Source organism: Podarcis raffonei, chromosome 4 (genome assembly GCF_027172205.1).
Source record: "Podarcis raffonei isolate rPodRaf1 chromosome 4, rPodRaf1.pri, whole genome shotgun sequence".
NCBI classification, from domain to species: domain Eukaryota; kingdom Metazoa; phylum Chordata; class Lepidosauria; order Squamata; family Lacertidae; genus Podarcis; species Podarcis raffonei.
In genome coordinates this window covers 75,617,051-75,631,594 of record NC_070605.1, presented here as the reverse complement: position 1 = coordinate 75,631,594, position 14,544 = coordinate 75,617,051, and the positions used below count along the sequence as shown (strand labels likewise).

The following is a 14,544-nucleotide window of genomic DNA, read 5'->3' as shown; positions in this document are numbered from 1 at the left end:
AGGAGCAGAACAGCCATGATTTCCTCTCCAGGAGCCTTCAAGTGTGCTTGTTCACACTAAGCCATGCTTTAGCTTAGCATTACATGTGAACAAGAACAATGTAAGAAGTCACTTTATTATGGATATCTTTGTGAAATAAGGGTACTGCCATCTGGAAGCACCATAAGAGGAAGGGAAGTGGCGTCTCTTTTCTTCTTTCACACATTACAGTACTGCATAGGGAAACAGAAGCATTTACTATTCTGTGAAATCTGTGGGAAGCTCTGATTTGGCAACCATTATCGTACGGGGGAAATGGTTGTCTTAATGAAAAAATGAAATATAAACATAATGGGGCGCTACAAAAGTAGTGGCCAACAACCATTTTCTAATTTCTTCAGACTGGTGAGGATGTAAAATGCTTATTTGAAAAGGTGCGAGCAGAAGTTAAAGCCTTTTGTTTGTAAGGGAGCTAAAATCTCTAAAAGGTGTATTTTATTATGGCCTCCCAAGAAACCTGAGCGCTTGACTACATTAAAAACAAAGTTCCACGTCTCAGACTGTGCCTGTGCAGATGGCATAACTGCTAAAATTAGCAGAAGAGTTGCACAGAATTACTCATCACCATGGTTCTTGTAATAGACTGTAATTATGGTGGCCTGCCGTCTGGGTGTTGTGATTCCTTTGGCATTGACACTGATCTGTTATACTGAGCTACAGATGTGAATCATTCTGGGTGCAGCCTTCTTGGTTTCTTCCACACCGTAAAACCCACTTTGGTCTACTGAGTGCTATTGATAAATTCCTGCTTTCTGTTGAAGTTGGGTTGCTATGAGAGGGGAGTGATGGACTGCCTTCCTTGATAGTTAATATTTCATCCCTTGGCAACAGGGTCTTTGATCTTTATGGGGGCAGGTTGTGCTGTTCTTTTTGTGACAGTAAGTTTTTCTTTTCTCCTTGAATGAAAGGCAAGGCATCAAACAAAACTACGGGGCTATGGAAGGCCAGCATCAAGAATGCTGCACAATATTTTGGCTCACTTATTTTTAAGTCATCTTGCATAAGGATAGCGTTTAACTTGTTCTGCATTACGAAAGTCTTCCCCCACACCCCAACTTTTCCTTTCAGAAACATTGCGATAGACAAAAATCAAATCTCAGAATACGCTTCAGGCCTTCACTTTTCCAGCATGTGGGTCTGCACTCCTCCCTAGCAGGAAAGATACAGAAACTTACAGTGAGTACTTTATGCTTCCTTTCCTTTTCTTGGAAGACCAGGTTTTGCAACTTGCATACTAAGCAATCTTCTGGGTAATGTTGGAAATTACATCTGTCTCTGGCTACTGCAAGGCCCCACGGTTGACGATCAAATATGATAAAGCAAAAGTGCCACTGGTTGTGATGGGTCTATTCCTTTTTCTCCTATTCTTGTGACCCCCATCTTCACCAGAGGTTCCCCCCACCCTCCAGAGTAGATTTTGGGATACATGAAGGCTAAAGAGGGATGGAGGAGCAATAGTTTCATTGTGTAATATTGTCAGTGAGGGAGAGGATATCACCCCTTGTTTGCTACAGGGTAGAGGGAAAATCTTGTTCTTCTCATCTCTAATAAAAGCTGTTATGTTCACTCTCTCTCTCTTTTTAAGTAAACTTTCTTAAAATTGTAAACTTGTTGATTAATGTTAATTGACTTTGAATTTTCATTTAACTGCAAAATAAGCCAGTAGCAGGGAGAAAATATATTATGGCTGATGGCCAGCTTGACAACAGAGTGAGGATCAATAATAACTGCAGAAAAATCAGAAAAGGAAAACAGGAGACTGAACAATAGACTCCCAACATGTGTTGAGAAAAATTTCCTGCCAAGGGAAATGTTTAATGCCTCTTGATAAAAACTGCTTCAGGCAGGTTTTTTTGCTACAGCTCACTGAAGCAGAGTCTGTTTTGTATCTGACCTCTTCTTCGGTTCCTAGCTTAATGAATCTTAACGTCTTTTTAGGATAAAGACTTCCTGAAACCATTATTGCATAAAATTCATGTCAATCCACCTGCAGAGGTTTCTACAACTTTGAAGGTCTATCAGGGTCATGCTCTTGAAAAAGCCTACATGGGTGAAGATTTCTTTTGGGCTGTTACACCAGTTGCTGGAGATTATATCCTCTTTAAATTTGACAAGCCTGTCAATGTGGAAAGGTAAGTGCTTCCATGACAAAATGAAGCTTCTGCTGAACGGTGTCTTGAAATGAGGTTGGAATTACAGTAAATCGACCAGTTTTATAAACAATTGTTCATGGCATCCAATAGAATGATTAGTTTGCTTGTTGGACTTTTTTTGTCAAATGTTTGGTATTTTAGGCAAAACAAAGCCACAACGGTTGTTTAGAATTAAAATAGCCCAGTTGTTATTTGTGCCATTTTGGAATGCAGATTGCAAATTTGGCTCCATGTAATGTCACTTTTCTTCTTGCAAAGAAAAACTTGTGCAGGAAACCATTTTGTACTATTGGGTTAGGATAGAAGTGTACTGTTAACAGATTTTAAGTTCTATTAAGTTCTAAGTGTATTTATTAGCACTCAGCTTTAATGTTTTCATGCACACATCTCTATGGGAATTCTTTCCAGTTTCCGTTGCTTAGACATGCTTATTAATCCTGTCATGAGGTTGGAAATGAATTTTGCAGAAGAGCTTCATAGTCATTTAAATTAAATGCTGGTGACTAAGCAGAAGGGTATATCTTGGAGGTTAAATGATCAGCTGGGTTATCAAAATTTCACATTGGAATAGGTCCTTAGGAATCTGACAGATGAAGAGTCATCCTTGTTTTAAGATCACTGACCCTGAACTTGTTCTCAAAATATTACAGCTGTGGGTTAAGAAGCAACTACTTGCTGATTTCTGATTCATCCACTAGAGATATTACTGGCAGAGCTTACTTGAAAAAAGTTGAATTGTGGGTGCCCCACCAAGGGGAATTTTATAATTGCCAAATTTTGTGTTTTGTGTAAACATCACAAGATGTTTCTATGGACAATTTGTAACCCAATGACCTGTTGCAACTTGCACTCCACCTCCATCTCACTTTTTAAAACAGTAAAATTTATTTATCTTTTGAAAGGTACTAATTATATCATGCTTCTTCATGATCATTTTGCAATACCTTGGGCACAGATTTGGGGTGTCTCCCGCACCACTTCAATTCAAAAAACAACCCAGGGGCTGTAAGTGGTCTGCAAAATTAGTTTATAATGCTATAAACTAATTTGGGGTAGTTAAGTGCGCATGGGCTGCTGTTAATCTGGAAGGATGAGAAACAAGACAAAGTTAAGTTTTGCTGTCAGCATGGCAAAATAGATGTAAGTTGTAAGATCAACTAGCTTTACCAACACCCCCAAACTGAATGTTATCTTTTTGAAAATGTAAAGTCGTAATGTCACTCTGACATCCATATTAGATAATAGGCAAGGTTATTTTCAGTTGCAATTTACTGATAAGAAGATAAATTTTTATTTGTCTTTCTTTGATCTCTACTGCAGAGAGAACATAGCAAAATGGTGTTCAGAACACTAAATATTACATTTTTCAAATCCTATATCAAATTGCTTCAATAATTACTGATTTTAAAAATTAACAATGAGAGGCATAGCACAGATTCGATAATTTTCTCTCCTGGTTTCAACAAAAGGGAAACATTATTTCAAATAAAGGAAGATCAGTTTTATATTCTGTTTGAACAATTGGGTTAGAAACCACAGATTTCATTTTTACACAACCATTAAAAACTCAGTCATAGATGTCTGTCTCCGGCAGATTGTTACTGATTTGTTTCATGTTGACAAGGAAACTATTAGCTGAAATGCTGAAAAATAAGCTCATTTTTTAACAGCTGCCATCTTGAAATAGGAATATTTGTAACACAAGATGCTCCTTAAAATAGGAGATGTTATGTCCTATTGTATATTTTACAAAATTCTCTTGATAACGTTAATGTGTGCAGCAATCAGATTTGCTGAGGCAAATATATTATTAGGACCAGGGAACCTTTTCATATGTAAATGTGTATCATATGTTGTAAGGAATGTTACCTGAACTCTTAAAGGTTTTACTGACATTTCTGTGGAGGTTCAAATGGGTGAAAGGGGTGGCCAAGGACCTTCTTTGCCTTGATTTTCCTCATGCAACAGTAAAGTTTGTCATGGTGCAAAAATAGCATTTCCATTCAGGTTAAGTCTTCTGTTTCATTCAACTCACAGGGGCTTTTTCTACACTGAAGAGATCTTGCTGCATGTATTCAAAGATATGTACAATATAATGATGTAGCTGCTTCCCTTAACTTAAAGTTCAAAACAGTTCTGAAGTAATATTTTGTGTGAAGATTGCTTACAGTATATTAAGCAAGGCAGCAAGTGACAGATTTACAGCAACATGTTGTTGTGTATCCTGATGCCAATTAATCTGTGCTTGTGTTCTCGTCATCCGTGTGTAGGAATTGAGTCAGCTTTAATTCATCTCTTTTGGACTATTTATATATGTAATTGTATTCAGCCATTTAGGTTTCAGATGAATTTCTATCTACATCTATTTTTTGGCCATCTGCTTGGTAAATACTACTTTACAACTGCTTTGAATTTTAAGATACGGGAAGCAGTTGCATTTAAGTAGATGAAAAGTACTGTAATTTGAAGCTGTGGAACGGAGTATTTCTTTGAAATAGAAGCTGCTTATGTAAAATGAGGAATTAAAGAACCTTTTATTGAGGGTGAAAGAGGAGAGCGCAAAATATGGTCTGAAGCTCAACATCAAAAAAACGAAGATCATGGCCACTGGTCCCATCACCTGCTGGCAAATAGAAGGGGAAGAAATGGAGGCAGTAAGAGATTTTACTTTCTTGGGCTCCATGATCACTGCAGATGGTGACAGCAGTCACGAAATTAAAAGACGCCTGCTTCTTGGGAGAAAAGCAATGACAAACCTAGACAGCATCTTAAAAAGTAGAGACATCACCTTGCCAACAAAGGTCCGTAATAGTTAAAGCTATGGTTTTCCCAGTAGTGATGTATGGAAGTGAGAGCTGGACCATAAAGAAGGCTGATCGCCGAAGAATTGATGCTTTTGAATTATGGTGCTGGAGGAGACTCTTGAGAGTCCCATGGACTGCAAGAAGATCAAACGTATCCATTCTTAAGGAAATCAGCCCTGAGTGCTCACTGGAAGGACAGATCGTGAAGCTGAGGCTCCAATAATTTGGCCACCTCAAAGTGGAGAGGTGGAAAACCTTCCATTGCACAAGCAGAAATACTTGCACCGATGGAGCATTTAGTTAGCACCATGTTGGATACAACACAATGTTATAATCTTTCAACGTGCTTTCGTTAAATCTTTTGGGTGTCACTGGCAGCATCTTTTCCACACTTACTTGGGAGTAAACCCCTTTGAACACATTAACTTCTAAGTAAACAGGATTTTGCAGGGTTTTGGTCTTTTAGGTGGCCTTTATATGTTTCCATACTTCTCATTAGCCATGACTGATCATCTTGGACTTCTTAATCTTCGCATTTATAGATTCCTGTTCCATAGCGGCAACCCAGAACATCCAGGAGATATATTCGTCAACACAACAGTGGAAGTGTTGCCTTTTAAGGTATGAAGACAGAGAAGTCTGTTCCCCCCCCCCTTTGTATTGATCTTAAGGGTAAAAATGAGTGTCTTTCATATATGACACTTCTATTGATGTAAGAGAATGTGGGTTTTCTCCCTCCCCAATGATAGAACTATTAATCCCACCAAATCTTATCTCAAAAAACTGGAATAATAATAATAATAATAATAATAATAATAATAATAATAATTTATTTATACCCCGCCGTTCCCGGTTCAGAAAACCGGGCTCAGGGAGGCTAACAACAAATTTAAAACACTTAATTGATGCAACAAAAAACAGCATAAAATACAGTAAAAACGTGAATAACAATAAATTCAGAATTCAAAATCAATTTAGGGGGAAATAAGGAATGTATATTTCCAGAAGGCTGAGATTCATGATCTAAGTATAACCTAGAAAAAATGCTGGTAAACAAGAGTTGCCACTACCCACTGAATGCAGAATTGTAGGACTTGGTTTAGCATTTATAGAACTTAGCTTGTGAAATTGACTCCAGTGGCCTTATCGGCCTCAGGATGCTTGGGAGGTGATAACAAAGGCCATGCAACAGTTGTGGTACAATTAGGGCTAAGAAGAAAGGGCAGCCGTTCTATTAGTAGTGTCCTCTCCTTGTGTTTCCCCCCTAAATCTGATTGAGGGGTTCTTCCAATTCTCTGGAGCTAGGGTTGCCATAGCTTGCAGAGCAAAAAAGAGGACAGCCCGAGCCGCTGCCAGCCTGAGCTGGGGAAAGAGGTGTGCACGCTTGGGCTGGCAGCAGCCATGGCATGCAGAGCAGCCTGCGCCACCCCCCAAATAAAAACAACTCCCCGCAAACCCAGACATTTGCTTTAAGATGTAAAAATCCCCCCGGGTGGGCATGTTGGCCCCCAAAAGAGGACATGTCTGGGATTTCCTGGATGTATGGCAACCCTATTTGGAGCAGAGTTGGGGGCATGCAGTGAACAGAAAGAGAATGGAAGTTCCATTGTGCATCCAGACACTGACCAAAGGAAGGAACACAGTAAGTAGCATAGGTGCCTGGTATAAAAATATGAAGAGACTTAAATTACCTTCTGACTTGCTATTATGATACCGTCATTGAGGGGACAGGGCAGGAGATAAGGACCTGCTATTTGGGCTCAGCATATCTCCTTCTGGCATAACTGGGTCTAGGAGCCGCCTTGCCTGGGGTTGCCACTGACATTAAGTGCAAGGCAATATAAGGCAAGCAGGATTATGATGGGAGAGAACATTTGTGTGTAGCAACCTGCTCTACAGCTTTTGGGCTGTGCATTTCATAATGTGTTCTACAGTATGCTTAGCTATACCTCACAAAGTCAATTATAGTTCACTTGCAGAATGCTGCTCCCTTTGCATCTGCACAAAAAGTAAAATTTCCTTTCTTTCTCTTTTTTAATGACTCTGTTTGGGGGACTTCTAATCATGATTTGCGTACAGAACAAAGGGACCCATTTCCTGCTGTAATATAGAGTTATCGACTGATCAGCTTATTTCTGTGACATCTTTACATGCTCAGTCATGTGCTTTTCTGCCCTTGTTCTCAATGAATTGTTTTTTTAAAAAAAATCATGAAAAATTGGCACTTAAATTGTATACATTTTGAGGCATATTTCCCATAAATGTGTGTTGTGTACGTTTAAGTCCTAAAATATGCTTCTGTATGCTTTTCTATGCATTCTCCCCTAGAATATTCAGAGTAGAATTCAACATCGTGTTATGAGAAAACATTTCATCTGTGTAAGCATTGCAACTTGCCAGACAGAATGCCCTCCTCTCCTTCCCCTTCATGCTGTACTGAGGGTTCTCCTGACCCGCTCCCAAGCCAATTTCAGACTGTGGGGGAAACCCCATTGTGCAGGGCTGCTTCCACTGACCAGGCTTGTTAAGTGAATCCTGCCCTCATTTCCCCCATAAAATAAGCATTTTTACATGCAGTTTTTAATCTGAATGTCATTGCAAAATCCAGAGAAGTGTGTTTGAGCTTTAGACTGTTGTCCCATCGGTGAATGAGGCCAGAAACTGTGAAATTGGGTTGGTTCCTTTTTAAAAAAGAAGACCAAAATTCTTCTCTATCCCTTATGTATTACTACATTGGCATATAACTAATACTTCAATTGTTTTTATCTCGCTTTTCAGAGTGAAGAGTTGGTATTAAGCAAAGAAACCAAAGAGAAACGATTGGATGATGGGTATTTCAGAATAGGTAACACTGTGTAAAAGAAAGAAAAAAGAACTGTTTTACAAAAATAATCATCAACAAAACTGTTTTGTAACTGAGGTCCCATCTGCATTATACATTTAAAGCAGTTCCATACCACTTTCAACAGTCATGGCTTTCCCCAAAGAATTGTGGAAACTGTTAGTTGTTAGAAGACTTCTGTTCCCCTCACAGAACTACAATTCTCAGAGTTCCCTAGGAATAGAGATTGGTCATAACACCACTCTGGGAATTGTAGCTCAACACCTGTAACAAGCTACAATTCCCAGAATTCTTTGGGGGGAAGCTATCACTGTTTAAAGTGGTATAGTACAGATGGGGCCTAAGGCCTAAGGTCTTATGGCCTGGTCCTATCTACCAAAGCCCCGCAGAAGTTTGGGTGATGGCAGCAGAAGCCAGACTCAGATCAGATAGTTGAGCAGTGGTTCACTTTTTGGTGTTACCAAGTGCAGGAGACGGTACCATGTAGCATCCAGCATCTGTAAGGCATGAAGGAAATTCTTGATTGTCCTCCTATATTGTTAAAATAAACTCTGGATCGCTAAAGTAACATATCATAGCACCAGTTCTATATTTTTACAGGCTGACTATGATGCTGCTTTTAGTTGAAACAGAGATAATTTATGATATGAACAGAATAATAAGATGATAGTAACCCTTTATCTAGAAGTTTCAGTTGAGAGCTGTGATTTTAAAAATATGTAAGCGGGGGTATTTATTTATTTTGCACGCAAATCTCAGTCCCAAATAAAGAATATATTTGGATGAATGTTGATGAAAGTGATATATAGGGTTTGGGGGGTGTTGTTTTTTAAAGTGATTTATGAGCCATTAAAGCATTGTTCAAACTGAGGCACAAAAATCCTGTTTTTGTCAAAAAGTAGATTTCTGACTGCTTCCACAAACTCTACCTTTTCCTGTGTTGCCTTGGAGACTCCCGCAGTTGTGAACCTTCAAAACTAAATACAGTAGACTTACATGTAAGATGTTCTTATGTGATGGCTTGTATTGGTTGAACGTTTTCATTTAGAATGCCTTTTTGCTTTCTGAAGGCAAATTTGAAAATGGAATGGCAGAGGGAACAGTTGATCCCAGTCTAAATCCAATTGCAGCTGTCCGGCTTCTAGTAATACAGAACTCATCTGTCTGGGCAATTCTAAATGAGGTAAGATTTCAACAGAAATGCCTTGTATGACCAGAAAACCAACCTTCAAACCACTTCAGGTTTAAGTCTCTCTTTAAAATAAGTGTTTTGTGACATTCCGAGTCTGTGGGACTATTGTGATAAACCTCTCAATGCTGGCATTTTGCAGACAGATTTTAGTCAATTGATGTGGCTTCCAGACACAAGTGATACACACTGCGGTTGTGTGAAATGCTGATGCCACAAGCTGACATCTCTCTCTCTCTCTCTCTCTCTCTCTCTCTCTCTCTCTCTCTCTCTGTGTGTGTGTGTGTGTGTGTGTTTGCATGCTGCTTTGATAACACATGGGCACTTGCCTTGCTGAAGCACCCTATGACGGGGTCAGCAAACTTTTTCAGCAGGGGGCTGGTCCACTGTCACTCAGACCTTGTGGGGAGCCGGACTATATTTTTGGGGGGTGGGGGAATGAATGAATTCCCATGCCCCACAAATAACCCAGAGATGCATTTTAAATAAAAGCACACATTCTACTCATGTAAAAACACGCTGATTCCCGGACCGTCCGCTGGCCGGATTTAGAAGGCGATTGGGCCACATCCGGCCCCCGGGCCTTAGTTTGCCTACCCATGCCCTATGACATTCTAGTGCTATTAAGTATTTTTTGAATGTTGGGTTTGAACCAAAGGTGCTCTTCTCTTCATATCCAACCCAGAAGAGGTGTCTGCTAACAGATGGCAGGGTTTGTGACCCCCCCCTCCCTGCACCACCTCCCATGCTGTTCCAGATAATTCCCAAATCCTAGGAAGTACTTTTGGAAGGGATTCAAAAAACAAACATTTTTCTGTTAGGTGCTGGAAGTTCTGCTCAGCTTCCCTATTATCACATTCAGTTTGAAAAGCGTTTTAGGAGTCTGCTTTGTCAGCTGTATCTCTCTGTGTGGAAAGCAACAGTTTAGATCAGCTGGGATGTTTCACGGTTGTGGGACAAGACTTTGTTATGACAAAGGGCAGCTTCACAATGAAAGATAGACCTCCAGGGTTTCCACAGCAAACCGACTGGTTTATATTTAATATTGAAAAGGCACTCTTGTGTCAAAACACATGCATGCAGTATATGCACACCCAGAAGTTATGTTTAGCCTCTGCTGTCAAGTAGCTTGTAGACAATGTGGTTCAGTCACACCGGGGGGTGGGGGGTGGGATTACAAGGAACTGTCTTTTGCTGTAATGTGTGGTGGTCTTTTTCATAAACAGGTGTATATTTTACCAGCTGCTTTTCAACTCTGCATTGCAGATTCATATTAAAAAGCTTCCCAACTGATCAATCAAGAGGAACAAAAGAGATCTATATCTTTTGAAGACTTTTCTACAAAATCCACCCCCCCAATTGCAGAGTGAAGTCACTGAGCATGCACCTTATTTCCAACTCTGACTTCTCAGTGAAACTACCTCTTGTGAATTCTACTGTAGTTGAGAAGATAAGACTCAGCAAGAAAGATTTATTACAATCTAGAAACTGACCGGTATTATTTATCTTGGATCCATGAGTTCCTTCATGACTCTGCTGCCTAAGGATCACAGTATCCCCGATCCAAGTGATAGGGATACACTACATGGAAGTTGTACATATTGTTACATTCCTCGAAGATGAAAAAAATATAAATACATTTTATGAAGGGGGTACTTTTTGGAGGTCCATTTATTTTGCTAATTCAAGCCCTCTTTTATAGATTATCAGGGATATATATTCAAAAGCATTAGGGGGATTTAATTTATTAAAATGATTTGAAAAGTACATATTTTTATGCAGGTAATATAACTCGATGCAGTTGTTTTTTTTTAAACGGATGATCTTACTTCTTGGGTTAACACTACATTTTGCTTTGGTGATGAAGTGACCATATTTTGTAATATACTGCCATGGTTAGGAGTGTTAAATGGGAGTTTAAAGATGAAGCACTTTTGTACCATACTAAGAACGCAACTTTAAAAAGTTATCCTGCACAAAAGTAAATGTGATTTTGCATAGGACAACTTCCCCTATGGCTTATGCCCAAAATCTAGGAGATGTTGTTCAAAGGCATAACATGCAAGGACTTTGAATAGCATTACTTTCTAATGCTCAAAGTCCACAATATGTAATCGTAGAAAGCATGTTGAGGAGTTTTGTACTTAAGTATGGTGTGTGAATCTGAAGTTTGATTCATCCTCTCCCATTAAAGGGAAATTTTGATAATGGATTATTCCTTTTTAAACCTTTGTACAATCTTCCGAAACACAGCCAATTTATTCATTTGGATAGAAAAGCGCTCTGATGTTTCCGCATTTACATTTTTGTTTTTGCTTCACATCCCGTTTTGTATGATCTCTGTGCATTCTTATGGAATGACTTAAACTTACCATTTTATTAAGGATAACAGTGGAAATAGGTAGATACACAGTAACCTCAGCTGAGCTTTTTTAAAAATGTGATTTGTCTGTCTTTACTTTCAAGTGTTAAAAGTGATTTTTTTCCCCTTTAAGAGGGCCCAGCTCCCGCTAAAAGCATTGCACTCCAGCTGACTGAAGCAAGGGACTTCGTGTGATTCTAGATGCTTGTTGTCTTTTGTACTTCAAGGAAAAGAAGAAGAGATCCTTGCTTGGTCAGTAGCCTTGAAGAGAGGCAATTCTAGCACTTTGTGCTCTGCAGCACAGTAAACACGCAATAGTATGTAATAATAGTTTTTAAAGAACTCTCTTAACCCTAGCCAAGATATGAGAAGCTAAGTTGTTGTTGTTTTTTTACCTCAACTGCACGCCTGTCACTCATGCAGGTAAACAGAAGTTTACTTAAGTGGTGGTAGTTTGTTTCATGAGCTGAATCTTAAGATAATTCTGCATCTTGGATGCCAGCTTTGCCAAAAAAGAACTGTCTGCCTTCTCTCAAGGGTGAAAACGATTTGTAAAATTTCTGCAAATAGGTGTCTGCGAAAAGGTGTCTGCCCACCTTCCCCCTCATGAGATTTTTTTCTAAAAAGTGTCATAATAATATACATTTTTAAATCAAGTTTCAAATTGTTCAAGATGTTTCCACAATAGAAGTCCCCCTCCAAAAATATTTTTTTCTTGGTTGAATCTGTCCTATATTTATAGACTAGGTTTGCTGAGACTCTTTCCTTCTCCATTTGGCTGGGAAGATAAGTATGCGCTTAAGATTTTATCTTGTTTTACTACTTTGTGTGTTGCCCAAAGAATGACTGTTAATGGGCATCTAATAAAAATAGTTAAAAAATAAAAAAGAGAGCTTGTGTAGCATAGTGGCCGAGAGCCTATCTTCAAACATCACCTTCCATGAGATCACTGGCTGGCCTTAGGTAAGCCACAATTTCTGTCTTAGCTCCACATCTGAAATACAGGCATAATGAGACTGCAGGGTGGTTCTAAAGATTTATGAGGCAGTTCAAGGCACTTAAAAACCCGAAGTGCTACATAAATGCTAAGTATTTACAATTGTCATTGGGAAAGGTCGAATGCTGTCTGTGGTGCCAAACTTGCATTGAAACCAGTGTTCGCACAACAATTACAGGAGCAAGTATTTATGCATTTTGAACCAGTGCTTGATGATTTGGTAACACCACTGGCCTACTCGAAGGTAGGGGGCGTGTAGGAGAAATTCCAAGTCCGTGGGACAAATTTCAAAGCCAACTTTGTATGTGTTTTGCATGGGGGATAATATGCAGACCTGTATCTCCAATTTGATTTGCTCTGAACAAGCTTTGGAACAGCCCTGGTCTTCCACTTAGCATAGCAAAGCATGGGGGCTTCAGCTCCTCGTTAAAGGTTGGCAGTATTGCTCCCAAGCTTGTACGCCCACAAGGTTTGTAAAAATGTGTCAAGAGTTGGGTATGAATTAAGCAGTTGTTTGATCTTTTGCTACATAGTATTACTAAATCCCAGAGTCCATCAATCAACACCCCCCTTCTAAGTTCATTACGTTTGTGGCAACTACCCTTCTATTGCCCCTGATTTTTGTCTGCCAAATGATCATATTATTGCCTAGAAACCAAAGTGTTGTTTTCCTCCTTTTACCTAGCAGTCCAACTGGGCTTACCCGCCCGCTCCCCAGCAAATGCAACCTAATCTTCCACAGTATATTGAACATGTTGATTCTGGGGTGGGTGGGAGAGAGAACACGAATCAGCCAAAAGCAGGGGGCGTAATACAGAGATCGTGTGGCAAAACCACCACCAAAAGTCTCCCCTTACTCATTGGAAATAAGAAAAAAAAACCCTGTCCTGCAAATGTAAGTTAACTTAATCCAAAACTTCTTTATATCTCTGGCCATTCTACAAAGATGACAAGCCTTTCAAATTAAGTCACATTCCCTGAAGATCAGATTTGTGCGTCACTTGTATTCTGGTGTAGCTATTTGCTAAGGTTTTAATATACTATTGTGAATGTTTATAAGCCTTAAAAATAGCTGAGTAGGATGACAGCCAGCAGGTTTGATTTTTTGCTTTTATTAGACTTTGCTAGGAATGATTACAATTTTGGTAAGTGAATGATGTCAGTAGTAATTAGTTTACCAAAGGAGAAACGATGCCCCAACTCCCTATTCCCAGTCCGCTGTGTGGTTGCCAATTTCTGTTTCTGTGCTCGTGGAACCTGCAACTTTGGCCCTACAGCCAGCCATGTTTCCATTAACCACTGACAGTACTTGCAGTACAATTTTTTTGAGCTAGGTTTTGGTTTTGTTAATCTTGCTGCTATATTTGAAAACCTAACTGGGTCATGTTAACCGTGCCTTTCATCAATGTTCTATGTGCCACAGCTGCCCATGTAATATTTGAAATAAATATTTTGAAAAAGCGTTATTGAATTCTTAACCTAGTGAAAATATGGAACTCTGTACAGAACAGCTTTCAGATCGGAGCTTTTTTTGATATACCACTTTACCATTTGGGTTCTCTCTAAACCCTCTTTTTCCAAGGCTACTTTAGAAAGGTGCATACCAGGGGTGGGTAACATGTGGCCTGAAGCCCAAATTCTGCCCAATTGCAGGTACAATGGTACCTTGGTACTCAAACAATTTGGCTCCTGAACAAATCGGCTCCCGAACACCACAAACCCGGAATTAAGTGTTCCAGTTTGTGAACGTTTTTCGGAAGCTGAACGTCCGACGTGGCTTCCACTTGAGTGCAGCCAATCGGAAGCCACACTTTGGTTTCTGAACATTTTGGAAGTTAAATGGAATTCTGGAATGGATTCCGTTCAACTTCCAAGGTACGACTGTACTTTGAAAACTGTTTATTACTTTGCCATCTACACAGAAGAAAGCCTACTGAATCCAATTGGATTTACTCCCATGTAAAGGGATAGAACAGTAGCCAAAGAAAGTACTTCCACTAGCACAAGGAACTACCGCCCTCACTTTCCATGACTGCTTATATCTGTTTTCGGGAGAGAGGGGAAGTTCAATTGTGCAAGCAGGAAATTGTTGAGCTAGCGGAAGTACAGTACTGTAGGAAACTGTGCTTTGTAATACTCATATTTCTTAACAAAGCTG

General features: G+C 39.5%; 1 protein-coding gene across 4 annotated transcripts in view; it reads left to right on the top strand.

The window, feature by feature from the left end:
* Nucleotides 1–13,847, top strand: part of MGAT4A (alpha-1,3-mannosyl-glycoprotein 4-beta-N-acetylglucosaminyltransferase A) — a 51,580-nt gene extending 37,733 nt beyond the window's left edge. For 2 of the 4 annotated variants that reach the window (XM_053384148.1, XM_053384149.1), the window contains 5 exons: nt 1,108–1,215; nt 1,978–2,171; nt 5,539–5,617; nt 7,775–7,841; nt 8,909–9,066. In XM_053384148.1, coding sequence (XP_053240123.1) covers nt 1,108–1,215; nt 1,978–2,171; nt 5,539–5,617; nt 7,775–7,841; nt 8,909–9,051 — 591 coding nt within the window. In that variant the 3' untranslated portion in view covers nt 9,052–9,066. Of the gene's footprint in view, nt 1–1,107; nt 1,216–1,977; nt 2,172–4,229; nt 4,705–5,538; nt 5,618–7,774; nt 7,842–8,908; nt 9,067–10,293 lie in introns of those variants that run through there. The other 2 variants (XM_053384150.1, XM_053384152.1) reach the window with 2 other exon arrangements.
* Nucleotides 13,848–14,544: the final 697 nt, after the last annotated feature.